General features: G+C 33.1%; 2 protein-coding genes and 1 long non-coding RNA gene across 11 annotated transcripts; 1 reads left to right on the forward strand and 2 right to left on the reverse strand.

The window, feature by feature from the left end:
* Positions 1-2,704: 2,704 nt before the first annotated feature.
* On the forward strand, positions 2,705-6,307 carry LOC126680452 (retinoblastoma-related protein-like). 4 transcript variants are annotated; one of them, XM_050375569.2, is made up of 11 exons: positions 2,705-2,874; positions 3,180-3,241; positions 3,395-4,235; positions 4,422-4,551; positions 4,642-4,711; positions 4,785-4,961; positions 5,040-5,141; positions 5,216-5,357; positions 5,504-5,619; positions 5,710-5,822; positions 6,058-6,307. In XM_050375569.2, the coding sequence occupies exons 2-11, from the start codon at positions 3,194-3,196 to the stop codon at positions 6,149-6,151; spliced, it is 1,833 nt and encodes a 610-aa protein (XP_050231526.1). In that variant the 5' UTR covers positions 2,705-2,874; positions 3,180-3,193; the 3' UTR covers positions 6,152-6,307. The 4 variants fall into 4 exon arrangements, with proteins under 4 accessions (XP_050231526.1, XP_050231527.1, XP_050231530.1 ...); XM_050375570.2 differs by having other exon boundaries at positions 2,705-2,870; XM_050375573.2 differs by having other exon boundaries at positions 2,705-2,870; positions 3,414-4,235.
* Positions 6,308-9,814: 3,507 nt separating this feature from the next.
* LOC126681041 (potassium transporter 4) lies at positions 9,815-15,324 on the reverse strand. The gene is made up of 9 exons (XM_050376408.2): positions 15,137-15,324; positions 13,727-13,967; positions 13,391-13,636; positions 12,799-12,849; positions 12,405-12,665; positions 12,089-12,141; positions 11,877-11,991; positions 11,539-11,793; positions 9,815-11,105 (listed from the first exon to the last, which is right to left on the reverse strand). Exons 1-9 carry the CDS (start codon positions 15,173-15,175, stop codon positions 10,021-10,023), a joined length of 2,346 nt encoding a protein of 781 aa, XP_050232365.1. The 5' UTR covers positions 15,176-15,324; the 3' UTR covers positions 9,815-10,020.
* A 171-nt stretch (positions 15,325-15,495) lies between these two features.
* Positions 15,496-18,774, reverse strand: LOC126680532 (uncharacterized). Of its 6 annotated transcripts, none has more exons than XR_007641213.2 (6): positions 18,364-18,774; positions 18,183-18,253; positions 18,002-18,092; positions 17,800-17,899; positions 17,428-17,689; positions 15,496-16,781 (listed from the first exon to the last, which is right to left on the reverse strand). It is a non-coding gene; the product is annotated as an uncharacterized LOC126680532 (long non-coding RNA). The 6 variants fall into 6 exon arrangements; XR_007641215.2 differs by having other exon boundaries at positions 17,428-17,718; XR_007641214.2 differs by having other exon boundaries at positions 17,428-17,484; positions 17,625-17,899; positions 18,364-18,773.

Genomic DNA, 18,774 nt, shown 5'->3' on the forward strand with positions numbered 1-18,774 from the left:
TTTCATCTTTGATTTCTTATTTGTTTCAGATCTCTGATTGTTTGTGTTATAAATCGAATATATTAAATAAATTATAGGAAATTTAAATAGAATTTGCTAAGAAATTTAATGGAAGAAAATGAAAAGAAAAAGTTGCAGAAGAGAAGAAGAAAAAGACGAAGATGAAGGAGAAGGAGGAGGAAGAGGAAAGAGAAAAGAAAGAGAGAGAGAAAGAAAAGAAAAATGAGGTGTGCATGTGTGTATAGAAAGAAGAGTAAAAATACAAATAAATTAAATTTAGTTGGGGGTACAACTAAAAATAATAGAAAAATGAGGTAAAAAAATAAACTTTTAAAATTGAGGTATTCATTACAAATAAATTAGAAAAGGGAGTGTTTTGTGCAATTTTCTTTTCTAGTTAGCCCATTAAGGCCCAAACTAACTGAATATTTATTATTTCATAAAAAGTTTATAGATGTAAAATTATATTTTTAAATTTCTTTATTAGCTAGTATAATCATTTAAATAAATAATTTTTTTTATAAAATACATTATACATTCTATAAAAAAAAATTATATAAGTTGAAGAAAATAATATTACTATCTAGTGAAATTAACACATTTTTTATTTTTTTTTGAAATAGACTTATTTGAAAAACAAAATCCAATAAAACTTAAAACGTAAAATTTATATCGGAACGGAGTCTTAAAAGTATTTTAATAAGTTTATTTTTTTATTACAACGAATAAAAAGATTCCAAATTTAAATAATTCATTAATCAAAAAGATAAGGTGGACAATCGTCTATTTAAGTGTCGGTAATCGATTATCTATCTATCTATCTATCTATCTATCTATTTATCTATCTATCTATAACTATCTTATATGTGGGAATGGGGGGGGAGACAGGCAAAATTACGATAATAGGCTTCATTAAGGGTATAAATTAAGGGTATAATTTATAATTAAAAAAATAATATAAAAGGATTAGTATTTAGTTAAACTTGAAACACGAAAAAAAAGGAAAAAAAATTAACTGCAGTAAAATTGGTTAAAAAGATAAGCAAAATCAGCAAAACAAAATGCTTAAACATATAATACGGAAATTAAAAGGGAATATTAAGCTAATAGAACTCTTTTTCTGAAAGAAAACAGTTAATAGGACACTAATTTTTTCACAACTAATAATTGTTAATTATAAATAAAAATATGTGAATTTAAAAGGATTCTTGAGCTAACATATAGGACTGTTTTCATAAAAAGAAAAATTAATAGAGCACTCATATACATTTCTTTTTCTCTTCAATCATATTTCTGCACTAAGTGTTTAAATTTGAAGACTTTGTTAGATGGGAGTCTATTTGAAAGGCTTGATTAAATAGGACGGTAAGTGTTTTATCTTAACATAATTTTTTTTTTAAAGAAATAAGGATTAACATGTCCTCAAATTTTAAAAGGCTTAATCACTCAAAATCCCCCCATCTTTATCCCCTTTTATAAATATACACTGACGTAGAAATTTCTCCAATTATACCCTAATTTGTCTTTTTATATTTCAATTGTACCCTAAAGTATTAAATTGACCTCTTTTCACCTATAAAAAAGTTTAAAATATCTTTTATTTTTTATATTATTAATAATATTAGGGTCTAATTTAAATAGAGCCTAAAAATGGAGAATTATTTTAATTTTTTTTTCAAATATATAAATGTCGCTCACATGCGTAGCACGTGGCCGAAGGCTAACAACAATTTTCTCAAGATACAACAAAAAAAATCATCTTATTTAATATTTAATCTAATAATATCTATAATTATTTATTAAATATTAAATTTATATAACGGGTCACGTATATATTGCTCACGTGCGTAGCACGTGGCCGAACGCTAACAACAATTTTCTCAAGATACAACAAAAAAAATCATTTTATTTAATATTTAATTTAATGATATCTATAATTATTTATTAAATATTAAATTTTTATAACGGATCACGTATATATCGCTCACGTGCGTAGCACGTGGCGAAAAACTAGTACTATATATAAAAGCACGGATGGGGGGGGACATGCAAATTTACTAAATAATCCTTTTCAGTTTATTACTAAATAAAGGTTTTATAGTCATTAACTAATTAGTTATTTAATTAATCACTATTGTAATTAAAGTCCTAATTAGATTAGGTAGCTAAATTATCTCCAATTTAATTTTTAATATGTAAAAAATAGCTAAATTATCTCCAAATTAGTAGGAATACCTATCTTTTAGTTTGATTTAACTACAAAATTAAAATACTGTATTTGGTCAATATATTATTATTTAAATTTCTATATTATTATTTTTAAAGATATTATTAATAAAATTAAGTTAATTATTTAATTATGGTTATTATAAAACCAAAAAAAATAATTTAATAACCAAATATATTATAGTTACTTTTACAAAAATTCTTAACTAATTTACTATTAATTTTAAATAAAAAATTGATATAATTATAATAAATTTACTAATATGTACATTAACGAGTTACGTTACGAGCCACGTGCATAGCACAATGGATTAGAAGTGGAAACTGAAATTGATAGAATAGAACTACCAAAACTGTAATATTGTTGCAACTTTTATCAAAAAAAATTACTGTCTAGGTGAAATATTTAACAGGAGAATGATTTGGCGGGAATATTAACGACTTTTACTATTATCTCTTTCTCACGGCTTATAGGAGACGCGCCAAATAAGCTGCACTTTGCCACCTCATCTTTTTACCCGCCAAATATATCGCACACAGGATCATTACAATCCTTCTTCTTTTTCTTCCCCTTCCTTCTCCTTAAAGATTCACCATTTTTTTTATCTAATTCCCAGCTGATCATCATAAATTCCAATCTTCTCGTGAGTACATATTATTATTTATCCTTTATTTTCAAAATTTCTGCAATTGGGTCACAGAATTATATATGGTTTCTTGATTATGATACAGTGTAAATTTTGTTTGATCTTCTAATTTCCAATTTTTGTTTGGCTTTCTGAATTTTTTTAATTACTCTGATCGCTCATATCTTGACCGGAATTGGCGAAAATAGAATTCAAACTCGAGATTTTACAGTATTATTTATGGACTGATGAGCTATTTTTCTGATACATTCAAAATTAGTTTAAACAATTCTATTCACTAAACAGTTTTATATTCCAATCTTACAGATTAAGCTAATTGAATGGACAAAAATTCATCACAAGCCACTCCTGATATCAGGGTTATGAAGGTATGTATGCATTAATAATGTTGCACGGAAACTTATTCAGTCTTAGTTTCGGGGTACAAACTCCGAAACTTTATATTTATAATCTGTTTCAGTTCTATTAGTATAATTTCCGATTTTTTTTAATTGTTATTGAGATTACATTGAATTGAACAGAGAAAAATTGACGAAACAGAATCCATAGAAGATGCATTCCGTTTGTTACAATCTCCTTCTGGGTCGAATGTAACGACACCAACTCCGATGAAAAGAGCCCGGAATACAAGAACATGGCTTCAAACGGTTATTTCTCCACTTCCTTCAGATCCATCATCAGAATTGCAGGATCTGCTAGTGATTCGCGACACGAGTATAGTTAACGAGGTGATAAGAAGAGCCAATATCGTACTGTCAGCTTTATTTCCGACAAGTAGACTAGCTGAACAGCGAGTTCTTACAACTCTGCAAGATCTCAATTTGATGGAAAGTCTCTGGTCAGAGCAGAGACGGAGTGAAGCTATCAAGTTATACTACAAAGTTCTGGAATCAATTTGTCAATCAGAAACTGAAAAATCGAAACCTAGCGATTTAAGTGGATTGCTTGGTAATGAAAGGTTCCATAGATGTCTGCTTAGTTGTTCTGCAGAATTAGTATCTGCAGCGGATACCGGAAACGGTATGCTGCTTTCTATGTTGTTTGAAAGAACAGGAATAACAGCTTTTGATCTATGTAAAGTGATTCAGAGTTTGATAATCTATGAGCCATCGCTTCCTAGAGAATTGAGACGTCATCTTAATTCTCTGGAAGAACAGCTGCTAGAGATGAGAGTGTGGGAGAAAGGTTCATCATTGTATAGTTCTTTGATTGTTGCAAAACCAGATCTTTCCGAGGAGATACGTCGACTTCAGCTTCTAGGCGAACCAATTCCATCGCTTGAAGCTATTTCTTGGCGTAATCCTGTATATTCAGGAGGCTTGGTTTACTCCACTGTATTGCAGAAGCAAAGTGTTTCTCCAGGTAAACTTGTCGAGTCCTACATTTTAATTTTTTTTTTCGTTTCTAGAAAAAATTAGAAACTCTGGAAGTTCATGTTTATAACCAATCCTTGTAAAATAATATCATCTTGCTGTTTCCAGTTTCAACGTTTTCCGTTTCAGTAATTCTGTTCACGTGATAATCTTATCTTGTTTTACTATTTTGAAGCTCAGGATAGAGTATCTATGTCTTCAAGCAGCGCTTGTGCTGAACAGGATGATATGGAGATTGACCAGAATTCCAGTAATTATCCGCCAACACCAACATCAGTGTCGTCTTTAAAAAAGGCATTTACAAGGCAAGTGTTTTCGAAATTTCGGAGCATAATCGGTGTATTCAATTAGATTAATCTATCTGATGTAAATTTTGAATATGCAACTATCTGCAGCCCAGCACAATCAAAGGCGCCTGCTGAGTGTGCATGCTCAAACACATCGATCACTGTTCTTTTCCGAAAGGTACAGCATCCGAATTCACATGTACCCTAATTTACGACGGAAACACTGAAACAGGTTTGTTTTCATTTTACAGATGGAAAAGTTAGCTGCTATCAGAATACAAAATATAGCTGAAAGGCTAAACCTATCTCAACAGTTGAGGAACAAAGTATATATTCTTTTCCAACGAATCCTCAATCGAAGAACCGAACTTTTCTTTAATCGACAGACTTATCAAATACTTATCTGCTGCTTTTATGTTCTTGCAAAGGTTAGTATTAATCTTACTAGATTCATACTTATGTTCTGCTAATTTATTTTTCAATACTTATCTGTTTTTGAATTACAGATGTCCGGAATAAATCTGAGTTTGAAACAAATTCTTGACACCTATATGAAGCAATTGCAATTTAGATATCAAGTTTTATGTTCTGTATCAGGCAACCAAGAGGTAAATGTCAATTTTAGTTTCTATAAACAGCCTTTTTTTTCTTCAGGAATTCTAATCCTTTTATGCTGAAACAGAAAAACAGGGGCCAATTTCCTGAGCTTGTTACATTGTACAACAAAATTTTTCTTCCAAGTGCCAAATCTTTCTTGGATGAGATTCATAATGCAGAACCACAAACTGAAGATTCTGACATCAAGAATACTGGTATGCTTTCTGGTATGTTCGATGTTGCTGGATACGAAAACGGAAAAAATGTCGAAATATAGGACTCGTCAAGTTTCTGTGAACGTAGATTATGTTCTTGCCATTTCAATAGATTTTTTTTTTCCTGAATTAAGCTTTTGTTTTTCTTTTCTGCTTAGATGATCGAACTCCAACTTCAAATGAAATGTCTTCATTTCGAAACCTTCCTGACATGTCTCCAAGAAAAATATCTCCAACACATAATGTCTATGTCTCGCCAGTTCGATTGTCGAAGGTAAGCAACATCTCTACCTAGTTAATATCATAAAGTCTTACAATTTGCTAATTCGTGTCTTTATAGAATCTGTGTTTTTTTTTTCAACAGGATGACTTTAGTTCAAATATGAGTAGAAGCTATTATGCAATTGTTGGAAAGAGTATTTACCCTTACGAAACTCCTTCAACACAACTTGTAACCATCAATCAGCGGTTAAAAAGGTATGAATGCTTAGTAGTCAGTTTGAATTTCATTACAGCCTAGGTAGCATGGAAACGGACATTGGACATGGTCACCAAAAGACGGTGTCATTTCAAAGTGTCCTATGTTAAAAATGAAGTTTCATGTTTGAAATATCAAGTTTCCGACACGTTTCTGAAACGAGAAATGTTGGTTGAATGAAGTGTCCGTGCTACGTGAATTACAGCAGTTGACTGTTTCTTTTTTGTTTCTCAGGAATAAGAAGGTTAGGTGCAGACTCAACTTTGATAATGCAGATGTGGCTATGATTAGTGACGATGTTGTGGTCAAGAGTCTATTTACCCAATAATTGAAGTTTCTTTTTTTGGTTAACTCTAAATCTGACCAGAAAAAAGGAAGAATAAAAGCCGCTCTTCTGTTGCCTTGTGTACATTTGCTGTTAGCAGATGTCTAATCTTCAAATAAGCTTGATTTAGATTCTAACAAATGTAATTTCTTCAGCAATAAACTCTAATTATACACTCCCTTCTTCCGTCTAAATCTATATCTATACTATATATAAAAGCACGGATGGGGGGCAGACAAATTTACGTAATAATCCTTTTTAATTTATTACTAATTGGTTATTTAATGAAAGGTTTTATGGTCATTTAAAGTAGTAGTATAGTAATTTAATTTATTAAATAATTAGAGTAGTCAAATTGCTTTAGATAAGAAATTAAGAAATTTGATTTTAACTAGGAAAGTAAAAAATTGACTAAAACTTACTCTATAAATACGGGACTAGGAAAGTAAAAGATCCACTAAAACTTACTATATAAATACGGAATCACTCTAAAATGTAGCTTAATAATATTAGTCTATTAGAGTATTACAACTTCCTAAAAGCATCTCCAATGGTACTCTCTATTTTAAAGAGTATATTTTATAAAATAGAGAGCATCTTACATATAAAGAGTATATTTTTTAATTTTATTTCCAATAGACTCTCTAAATATAACGTTTTATTCAATAAGTATTAATTTATTTAATTATTATATTTATTTTTTTTATTATAATTTTTATTTCTATAATTTTTTATATTAAAATAAAATCAAAACATATATTTTTAAAAATAAAAAGATAGTCTATATATTTTGAATTTGAAATTTTATTGAAAAGATAAGAAATAGAGAGTGAATTTGACTCTCCACATGTGGAGAGCCAAACTCACTCTCTTCTTTAAATTTAAATTATGAAGAGTACATTGGACTTCAAATTTTGCATGAAACTCTCTAAATTAAAGAGTTTGATATATTTAGAGAGTGCATTGGATATGCTCTAAGTGTTTGAATTGACGCCAACTTGCAGTGTTATAGTAATATGGACATAGGAAAACAAAAGATTTGGATATATTTTATTTTGTAACATCAAACTCTCAATGCTACTTTATTTGAAAGAAGACTAAATTAATTTACAAATTTATATTTTCAAATATAATAATTACTTTCTTTATTAATTACAGAGTTGCACTATCAATTTATTTAAAATAAATTATTAATTAATTTAGTAAATAAGTTGCTATTACTACTATAATAATGTATTTATAAAAAGTACTCCATAATTTGTATCAAAAATAAAAAATAATGATTGTTTCTTGATCCCTTACAACTATATAATTTATTAAACATATATATTAAATTAAAAATATATTAATTTAATTAGTTTTTAAAATATATCAGTTGAAGTATTGTTTTTATTTCTATCAAAAATTCTAACAAATTTAATATAGTGATAAAAAAATATAGTATAAATTGATGAGTCACGTTACGAGCCACGTGCGTAGCACGTAATTCGAAACTAGTATATTTAATAACACAAATATTGAAAAATTAAATTTATCTATTTTTTTAATTAATTATTAACTTTGCCTCTTTTAGTATCTTTTGTTTTTTCATTAAACAATAAATTATAATTAATAAGGTATAGATAATAATTATTATTCAAGTAATAATTAAGTGCCTATAATATTTGGATAAAAATGTTTGAAATAGAATCTATTAATTTAAGAAGAACAGAATAACATTTGGATTTGAATATTTTAACTACACCCGGATAGCTAGTCCTGTGCCGGTAAGAAATGGCGGAGCCTCCCATTAATGTTGAGCAAAAAATGGTGCGAAAGGCAGAAGAATTCGTGGGGAAAGAGGCTTCACCTGCAGGAAAGATTAGAAAAGTGGAAGAAGAGGCCTCCGCATCCGCATCCGCCGTTGATAATCAAATTTTCTTACATGTCTTGGTGTCACTGTCAGATAGTGTGTATCGACACCATTGGTACAGTGCCGATCTCAACGAAACATCTTCTTTGTCCTCTATACCGGTAAAGATTTTGCGTGAGATATATGCCTCCCGAGGAGGGCACTTCCGTGAGGGTGGGTTCATCCATATACTATATCGGAGGGATCTTTGATATGGAGGAGAGAGATATATTTAGTTTGAAGCGGAAATCTGGCTATAAATCAGAGGTTTATCTCCTTCATACTGAGTCTCCTCTTAGTGAGTGGAGAAGAGTCTCTTCCATGATTGCCGGACGAACCTGTCATGGTGCGGTGTCAGTTAATGGAAAAGTTTATGTTTTTGGAGGTCATTATTCTAAAACTGAACCCTTACACTTGGGATCCCTTACCGAATCCTCCAAATGGAATCAACTTCATGTGTAAGTTCAGCTGGTAGTCCATGTTTCTTTGGACAACAACTTCATAATTGTACAAAATCGTTACGGCTTTTGTGCTTTCAACCCCCAGTCTCTCTCCTGGCTACTCAGCGAGGATCTTGATGTTTGCACCCCTGCTGTGTTCATGGATATTTTTACAAGATGCGTCATGATGTGCCTAATTGTTTTTATGATGAGAAAGCATTGTTTTGGGCGATTCAGTTGGACAATATGGGAAGTCCTTCCAAAAGGTCTCTGGTGGACTTTGAGACTAAGTTACCCGCTTCTGATTCCTTTTTACTTGCTTTGAGGAATGGGAATTTATGTTTGGTCCGGCATGGCACTTTAAGCACCAGGCATATGTGGCATCTAGGTCCCAGTTTTGAGCTGCAACTGCTCAAAGTGCTCCCCAATGGCACCGGTGGTTCACTGCGCGCTGAAGAAGTTTTTTTTGACACTATTACCATTGAAAATTGCATAGATCTCCTCGATGTTCTCTAGGAGTTTATTGATGCTTAATGTATTAGACTGCAAGAAGAGAAACAGACTTCTCATTTTGAGGAATTCTACTGCTTGGTGGGCACTTTTTTTATGCTTCAAAGTTTGAGTACCGCCAGACTTCTCATTTTATTGTTTTACAAGAAATCTCAAGCCTTTTTTATTAATTTATTACTCTTGATAAAAAAAAAAAGATATATGATGCTTGTTTTTTCTACCTGCTTTTTGGCAGTTTCATAGTACTTATCCATCTGCTAATGAAACAAATATTGGATTGTGTCACCAACCACTCCCACTTCTTTTCATTACTTTAATTGAACTTGAGGAACATCATTTTCAGTTCCTCAGCTTCTGCTTATCTTTTAGTTTTAGCCACAAAAATTATTAGTTTTTCTGCTTCCTATTACTGCCCACTACATAAAACCATCAAAAGGTCCTGCAAATTCTTTTTATAAGATATCATTTTAAGAAAAATAATTCAACAAACGTTCATTTTACCCTCTTAATTTGGCATAAAATATCAATTAAGAACAAGTTCATGGATTTGAACAAAAACACCCACTGATCGGTTAATTTGGCTCAAATAATTGGAGCGGTAGAAGCTAAGGCAACAATAAACTACCGGAACATTTGGAGTTTAAAAGGGATAAAACGAGACAAAACACCTGTTTTAAGGGTGTTTTTGTTCAAAGTCACCAACTTTGCCTTTTTGATCTTTTGTTCCAAGTTGAAAAGCATAATTTAAAAGCAACAACAAAATCAAAACTGAATCATTTTTCCTTTTATCCTTCTTTTTTCCTTTTAATAACAACATTATTCAAGTGAAAAACCTAAATAATTCATAATATGATTGAACATTGCAGAATGTTATCTACAGATGGGAAAATAGATCAAGGACTTTGTTTAGCAGAACATATCTATCAAAACAGCATACTGTTGTTACCTTTCATGAACACTTCTGTAATCCCCGTGCTTTAAACACGACCACGCGCCTAAGGTCAATGAGACAATGAAGTCTCTCGAAACAACTAGACATAGTAGATCATGCCCACTTCAATAAGGCTGATGTGAGGAATGTTAAGTGCCACAGAAGGGCCTCTGCAGTTCTTTCGAAGAAATGAATATCCCATATCGATAGCAAGCTTCTTCAAATACGAGGAATTTCTCCGAGCCTTGACATATGAGTGTCCCATTATATAGGCAACACCCGCATCCTTAGCCTGAACTAAATCTAGCAACTCGTCTTTAACTGCAGGATCCATCCCAGGACTTGGTGGTAACTGAAACCTCACTTGGCGCCTTCTGATCTGCGGATTATCATCTTCATAAGCAGATCGAAGACTCTGTAGGGTTATAGATTTGCTGCTTTGGATAGAGTCGATGCTAATATTGTCTTGCTCGGTTACTATTAAACTCATGCTTGATTGTACAGATCTCGTACTCATAACGGCCATTCGACCATCAAGTGATGGGGTCTCAGAGCTAGAAAACTGTGGTTCCACTGCTTCCATCTGGATGAACTCAGCTATGCTCTGTATAAGCAAATTTTCAAAATCTCCATCATCTCGCTGGATATCCTTGTATCCATACCTCACAATGCACCTATACATGCGATATGGTCTTGGGCATACACGGCCAATGAGAAAGCGTTCTTCAGGAGAAACATATGGAACAGGGACTGATTTTACACAAACGAACACTAGAACCTTGTGAAATGCAGGAAGGTTAGTTACGAAATGGGAGAAGATTGCAGGCACTCCTGTGGCCAATTCGGAGTATATAAGGCCTATACCAGGCACACGGACAATGCCAAGGCTGGGGCCCAAACCTAGTAACCATTTCAAGGAAACTTTGTTGTGCAGATCAAAGTTGTATTTTTTCCGAGTCCCATAATGCCAAATGAACATGATGAGCATAAATATGGCCGAGAGGACGAGTGGTGCCCACCCACCCTGGGGTACTTTCATTAAAGCAGCCGAAAGGTAGAGACCCTCAATGAACCAGAAAAATAGTAGGAAGGATGCAGCCAGAAATATACTTTTCTGCCAAACGAAGATTATGACAAGCGACATGAGAAATGTTGTGACGAACATAACTGTCATGCATGCAAGTCCTGAGAAAAGAAAACACTGTCACATTCAAGTAACTTACTCATGTAAATACTAGAAGTAGGGAAAACTGTAAAAAGGTAAGTGAATGTAAACAATTTAGATGTTTGCATCCCACTCTGTATTCCTTCTAAAACGACAAGTCGAAACTTTTTTTTTTTTTTTTTTTGAGGAATCGACAAGTCGAAACTTAATAAGCTGCTGTTTTCAAAAACTTATACAGCAACTTGATTATCTGTGCAATATCACATAAAGTTGAGACTTGAGAGGCAGCAAACGGAGAGATGACAAAGACCGTTATTCGCTGATAAAAACCTTATACACCTCTTATAAGCTTGAAAGAGCTACACATGCTAAATGATTGCACAACCAATGAAAGCAAATGTCTTATAATCTCAGCATGCGCGCGCGCACACACATATTAGAGGAGAGAATTACCGTAAGCATTTCCAATCAGAGTTGTGTCTTGAAATCCCAAAGTAATGGATAGGGTCAGGATCATGAGGATCCAGTTTATTTCAGGGATGTAGATTTGTCCATATATGTGTTTCGAGGTGTGAACAACTTTAACTCTTGGAAAACAACCAAGGGCATGGCACTGCTTAACAATGGAGAAAGTAGCAGTAATAACAGCCTGACTCCCAACAATAGCTGCAAGGGTTGCAATAACAAAGACTGGCCAGAATACAGGATCTGCAATATGCAAAAAGGACATCCCAGATGAACATAGATGAAGAATGCTGGAAGCAAAACTAATTGAAGATCATATTACATACCGGGTATTGAGTCATAGAAACTGTTTCGAATAGAGAGAGGGTTTTTAGATAGAAATGCAGCTTGACCCATATATTGTACCACCAGACAAGGGTATATAACAAATGCAAATGCTAGCTGCACAGTTAAGAAAACAATTCGTAAATATCGCTTTAAAAAAGAGTTGAAGTAATACACTTTACAGCAAAGAAGACAGGTCAAGCTGTATTCTTACCCTGATAGACAAGGCAGTAAAATGGCCAAGGTCAGCAAACATAGCTTCAGTTCCTGGTGAGATAAAGAAAGCTCTTAAAAGTCGGTGTACTAGAATTGGAAGCATATAACACTGAATCGACAATTTCAAGTAACTTAAAAAGTTCTTCATAAGACTAAATACTATTTTAACGAACCAATGTAAGATATGTCCATATAATCATATGCTACAAATCAACCCACATAGTAAGATTCCATCAATTTAAATGTATTTAATGCAGCCATGCATATCAGTGCAGTATCATGCAAGCTTACTACATCGCTTGTATCCAACATACCAGTTATGGAAAGAAGGATCCCTCCAAGAGAAATCCAACCATCTTTACCAGTCTGACTGAAGAACTTGATAATATAAGAGGGAGAAATTGCACGGACAACCCTCGGATTCCAGTGTATAATGTTGTACAATCCAATGGAAAATATAGAGAACAGCCAGATAATTACAATAGGTGCAAACAGAAAAGCTACCCTGTGAGTACCAACATGCTGAAGAGCGAAAAGGCCCACCAAAATGACGCAGGCAAGCAAGACGAGTTCACCTAACAATCGTAACAAGGATAGTTAAGAAAGAACAACAGATATGGTGCCTATCAGAATGTGCAAGGATATAAATATGCACCATATAAAGCAAAAAAATTTATAAGAAAGTGGTTCAAACTGACAAACAGTTACCCTTTGTTAACTTAGCCGCAGTAACTTCTAGCCCCGATACTGATGATAAAACTGCAAGAGAATGATTTCTATAAGATAACAAAGTTATCCATTAACAAGCTTTAGTGAACTGGGGAAGAGAACCGCTGCTCTTGCCATGCCCAGATTAGAAATTAAAAAGATAAGTCTGCAAGGTCTACTGAAAAATGACATATCAGCATAAGGTGAAATATAATCTACGACAATAAGGACTGCAGAAGAATAAAGCATGTCATAGGCCAGCACAGCCTTCAAAATAATCACTGATGCTATTACAGGATGATTCATTCTTGTACGACAAACATGGAAATAATCTACAGCCTTATGTACACTGGTAAGATGTAAGCTTTATGGGCTACATTAACTATATTTGCACAAATTCAGCTGCCCGTATTCATACATAAAGAATTCATGACCGCGTAAATGATCCTGGAGAACGATGGATGTGATAAATTTTCCTATAGTCCACCCATGGTTGAAAAAGTGAATTTTTTTGACATATAGAGACAGACACAACATATCCATGAAGATTGTGTACTAAAACATCACTACCAAGCCCATAGCACCCATTTACCTGATATTGCTGGGGTAAGCACGCCATCTCCTATAACCATGCAAGCACCAAATAGTACCACAACAAGCAGGGCAGTTCTCAGCCTCTTATGCTTTTCCAAAAATCTCTTCAGTACAGAAGAGCTGGTACTCAGTGATGATGGACCATATTTGTAGGTTGAGAGCTCCTCATCAGCTGCTTGTTGATTGGGAAGTAAACTAAGCTTTGCATGCCTGCAAAGCAGAGAATAGAGAGCAAATGTGCCACCTGACATGAAACATTAACCAAAGATATCAGGAAATAATATTTAAAATTGTTTCCCATGGAAGAAAATACGACTTAAATAAGTTGTCTTACCTTCACCGTTATCATCTGCGCTCAATAAAATAAAAACGTACTTAATCAAAGGCAACAGTGTCAGGGTCCAAAAAATCAAAGAAAATGCACCAAATATTACTTCCTCATCCTCATGCTTCCGCAGCTTGCCCGTAAATGTGCTTGAAAAAACATAGAGTGGTGAAGTACTTAGATCTCCATATACAACGCCAAAGCTTTGATATGCTAATATTAGATTCCTGGACAGATTGACCCATGAAAGCTGCATTGGCAGACAATGGTTAGAGCTTAAAAAAAACATTAACTGAACTAAAGGTAATGCTTATGCATTTATTAAAACTTATTGCAGATCACAAGAACTGGCGTACTCGGGAAATATAAATATGTGTAACAAAGCAAATTACAATCACGTGTACTGTGGTTAAGGCCAGCAATATAACAGGTTTTCCCTACAATACATGTTCCAAAAAGTACCAAGGGAACAAGGAAAATCATAAGCAGAAAAAGAGATGAAATGAATAACATCAGCATCGCTAAGCCCTAATGCTCTGCAGCTTTCGGTTATTCATTGATCAAACTGATTACATGGAACCTTCTCTTCCCAGAAAGGTTTTTTCAGTTTTTCTAGTTAATACATAGATGTGGGCATCTGATTGTTTATAATATAAGCAAGTCATTGACTGTGGAGGTGATCTCATTATTAGATTCTAGGTCTCGAATAAAATAATTAAAGAGAGCTGTTGTTGCTAAAACCGATGCTACTGAGAATTCGGCCTTTATTGAAGCATATAACCAGCAAAAATTAAACTCTTGGTTTGGCACTCTGATTCATACTTATTATCAAGGACTCAACTTGTCAAAAATCCTGTCTGTGATTTATACAGCACCAAGAACCCAGATTGAAGCCTATATTTAAATTCTGATATAGTAGAAAGAAAGCCAAAATCCAACAACCTTAATATTCTAGAAACAGAAAAAGTCATCACTTTTCCAGTTTTCCTTCATTAAATGGAGACACTTACAGCCTCTACAACACATAAACTAATTAAACTAACCACACAAACAACAATTAAAACAGTATGCCAAAGCTCACTTACAAAAGCTGACATGTAAAATTATAGGACTAATCAATAAAAACCCATCTCAAAATAGATTAAACATAGTCAAAAGCTTCAAAATTCAACAACAGGACAAACATAAGATCTCAAAATTCTCAATCAGTAAATTCACTGAATGAAGCAAGAAAACCAACGAATTCCCATATCCAATCTACTAATAACCATTTAAAAAACATAACTTTCATTTACATTAGCAAAAACCCAATTGTGTTCAATAGATAATAAGCATCAAAACAAGCAAAAAAACACAAATCAACAAAATGAAAGTATGATGAATTGAAATGATATTAATTGAAAAAATAAAAAGAAAAACCTGAGAAGGATTAGAAGGAAGTCCAGATTCAGGCTCCATTACCGTGGCATGGAAGGCCAACTCCAAAGCCTAATACACCGCTCTCTCTCTCTCTGTCTCTGTGTTAATGTGGGTTTTGTCTGGTTAAGGGAGCTTACTATAATCACAATCAATTATTTGTAGTTTCTAATTTATTAATTTCGTACATGGGTTATTTTAACAAAACATTTCAATTTTTTAATCCAGTTTTGAATATATATATATACTAGTACGAAACCCTCGCGTTGCTTCGGGATAACTATTTCTAAATTTAAAGTATAACAACTAAAAAAGATAATACACAATTTACAAATATCTAATAATAAATGCGTAATAAAAGATTAAGTAATAATCCATAATTAACAATTAAATATAAAATTGGTATTATCTTACACAGCCTATGGAATAAAATATAAATAAAAGCTTAAAATTATTAACTACTAATTAGTACTTTCTCCTGAAAAACAATCAATCTCAACATGTCAAATCCAGGTCAATTGGGAAGATAATATTAAGACATCTGTTGCTTATCAGATTAAGAATCAAAAGAGTTCAGTTCAGGCAAAGCTTCGACAAAATCACTTAAGCGAATCCAGGTTGCATGCCTTGGCAGACTTTTAAGGGCATATTTGTTTCTGAAACATGGAAAGAACATGAAACAAACATCATAAGTAATGCCGCATCAAAATATTATTAACGATCTGGCTCAAATAAAATTTGTATTTTCCTCAAGAACCTTTTCAGTTTGTGCCTATTATTCATAAATTAAAGAACTCCATAAAGTAAACCCAAATTCGTAAGTGTACATTAATTTAAGCATACGACGCTAGGAAGAACTCCCAAGAGACCAACTTAATTTGTTGGAGAGCTTCATGCGATAGATACTTATACATCATATAACGTATGAGTTTTGCAGATATTCATAAAAATTGTAAAGCCGGAAATTGAATGGGGAACCTTTTATATTCAAAACCAATTCCAAAATTAGCTACCTCGGATATATTTATTAGTACACATGCTCAAGAAAATAGATAGCAGCAACAGGTTTATAGATTGCTAGTCAATGAGTTTATGCAGAAAAAATGATCAATTCAGAAACACAAAAGGCAACATAATCAGAAAACAAAAAATCGAGGTACCTTCTTTCATGAGTCTTTCCCTTCAAATATCATATCGAGGCGCAAGCCAACATAAAACTCATAATTAACAGCCTGGTGATATTTGTTAAAACTGATAATGAATTTGCTTATTCAGAATCATTATCCTTCCACATTGACATCATATAAAAGCTGAAAATTAACAATGACAAAGTCTCCATGCCTATTGATGGTAAAAATCCTAAGGGACTAAAAATTCAACAGATGCATAGTAGCACACAAATAAGTTGTCGAATGAGAAAATGAATTACCTATCAGGTTAGTCAAATCCAAATCTAGCCTCAAAATAAAAGGACACGGCAACCAACCATGCATCACTATGAACTGCAACCAATAATCCTTTTTTTGCATTCCATCTCTAGCAAAATAATACCCAAAGAAGGCTATGGATGTTCCGGAGGCACCTCTTCAGCAGCCAGATTGATCCTACTATTCATTGAAAAATCCATATAGGCAAAGGTAATCCTTCTCTGCAATCAAGAAATTGACAGAAAAATAAATTTAAAAGCAATTGAACATGAATTTTAGCACAAGAACTGAAAGGATTGAAAGCCTATGTTCTATCTAAGTTAAGATTGAATATGTGCGAGTGACATTGGACAAATGCCAGGACGTGCCTTAAATTAAATGTAATTGATGAGGGGAGCAAAAAGAGTAAACTAATAAAGAAGCTGCAAATATTTTTAGAAATAAACTTTTGATTTTTTTTTCATATGCGTGGCTAGCATCATTGTTTTAAAAAGAGCTCATCCACATCATCAAGTTGATGCATTCCAAGATCATTACACTGAGATTAGTCGCATAGAGCAATGCAAATGTCCATACACATCAAAAATATAACTTTCTTCTTGTTGTTTTTGGAAAAATTAATCAATTATTCACATTACAAAAAAAATTGCCTGCCAACGATGCTAGCCACGCATACCTCGCACAAGCATTAAATATTAAATATACACAATACAACCAAATACAACCAAACATGAAGAGGGAAAAACCAAAAATATAATCTCTGACTAACAGGCCACAAAACACATGAAATATAATGATTAAGGCAAGAACTCAAAGACAAACTTTTAGACATATGGCATGAGGAGCTTAACAGATTGCACAACTTACCAATTTTTGTTGACATCGCACCGGCAGCCTGCGAAAGATTCAAAGTAACCAATGATACTGTCAATTTACATTATCAAAAAAAAGCTCTTAAAATTCCGATGAAGGACAACGCAATTAACAATATGGTAAAGATTTTGGGTGTCGGGCAAGACCATTCTTATAATCCATATAAAGCAAACAAAAATGTTTTCTATAACCTTGAGCCCATTCAAATTTTTCCATCAATGCCAATGCACAGTATATCCACACATCTGCTCCATAACTGCTCATTCGATTTTCATATAACCAACGCTAAAATGCATCAAAATTCTTTTATTGAACCATAAATGAACCATATATTCATTGCATTACATCAATAATGAAGAAACTCACTTGATTGCCTCAGTTTATCATCTAGCACAATCATTAGATTCTGAAAAAATAGCAATTTTTCAGTTTATCATCTCTCGTAATCGTCCACTATATAAAAATGCTGCGCAAATCAAATACAATTTGACTTCAATACCAAAAAAAAAAAAACTAAACAAATTGAGCTCAAAATTGTATATAAATAGCCAAATCAGTTTATAATTACCTCTTTCCCAGTAGAAGTGTGCCATTTATTCATAAAATACATCTCGATTAAGCATTTTGTACAGGCATTTGCATGTTATTGGATCAATTGCCTACAAACATTATAAATTAATTTATGTGCACTTTCCACAATAAAAAAAAGGTATTCTTCAAAAAAATACAAAGGAGGAAGCTAATATGACCTGCTAAACAGTAGAAGATCAGCTTTCTCAATAGTAGTGGCGTCGTAAATCATAGTTTACTGTATTCCAGCCTGAAAGATTAAAAGATAATTAAAATAGAGTCTGAGATATTGAGAGCAGTACTTCTATCATCACTAATTCATGAAAAACAAAAAAGTAAAAGACAAACTAAAAGACATACATGATTAGGTATTAAAGAGAGAGGTAGGGAGATAAAAAAGAGAGGTCGACAGCAAACACGTCGAGGAAAATAGAAGAGGATCAAACTGAGACGTGATCGGTAAAGACATGTTCGACGCCTGCCGCTGATGTTTGAGTCAGAACTAAAGTTAGAGCAACCACTGTGATCGCTTTCAACATCCATCTGTGTTGTCTTCTTCCTTGACGGATCTGTGATTTGATGAAGCATAAATATCTTCTTCAAAGTCGACGGAGAATGAATTGCAAGAAGAGGCGTAGGTAGAGAGGCAGCGATAAAGAGAAGACCACCGCTAAACCTAATTTCATTAGAAAAATAAAATTGAAGGAAAGGGTACGGAGGCAGTTATGCTAAATATCAAGGGACAGAGTTGGAAATTTAACCCAAAAACAC

This window comes from Mercurialis annua, linkage group LG5 (assembly GCF_937616625.2).
Source record: "Mercurialis annua linkage group LG5, ddMerAnnu1.2, whole genome shotgun sequence".
Classification (NCBI taxonomy): domain Eukaryota; kingdom Viridiplantae; phylum Streptophyta; class Magnoliopsida; order Malpighiales; family Euphorbiaceae; genus Mercurialis; species Mercurialis annua.

Bases quoted from the DNA above. Each gene is read 5' to 3' on its own strand.
- LOC126681041 (XM_050376408.2), bottom strand. From the start codon at position 15,175: ATGGAGCCTGAATCTGGACTTCCTTCTAATCCTTCTCAG. The intron at 12,850-13,390 runs GTAAATGGGTGC...ATTCTCTTGCAG, and splicing joins GCTTACCCCAGCAATATCAG to TTTTATCATCAGTATCGGGG. The intron at 12,666-12,798 runs GTAACTGTTTGT...TACGATTGTTAG, and splicing joins TGCGGCTAAGTTAACAAAGG to GTGAACTCGTCTTGCTTGCC.
- LOC126680452 (XM_050375569.2), top strand. From the start codon at position 3,194: ATGGACAAAAATTCATCACAAGCCACTCCTGATATCAGGGTTATGAAG. The intron at 3,242-3,394 runs GTATGTATGCAT...TGAATTGAACAG, and splicing joins CTGATATCAGGGTTATGAAG to AGAAAAATTGACGAAACAGA. The intron at 4,962-5,039 runs GTTAGTATTAAT...TTTGAATTACAG, and splicing joins GCTTTTATGTTCTTGCAAAG to ATGTCCGGAATAAATCTGAG.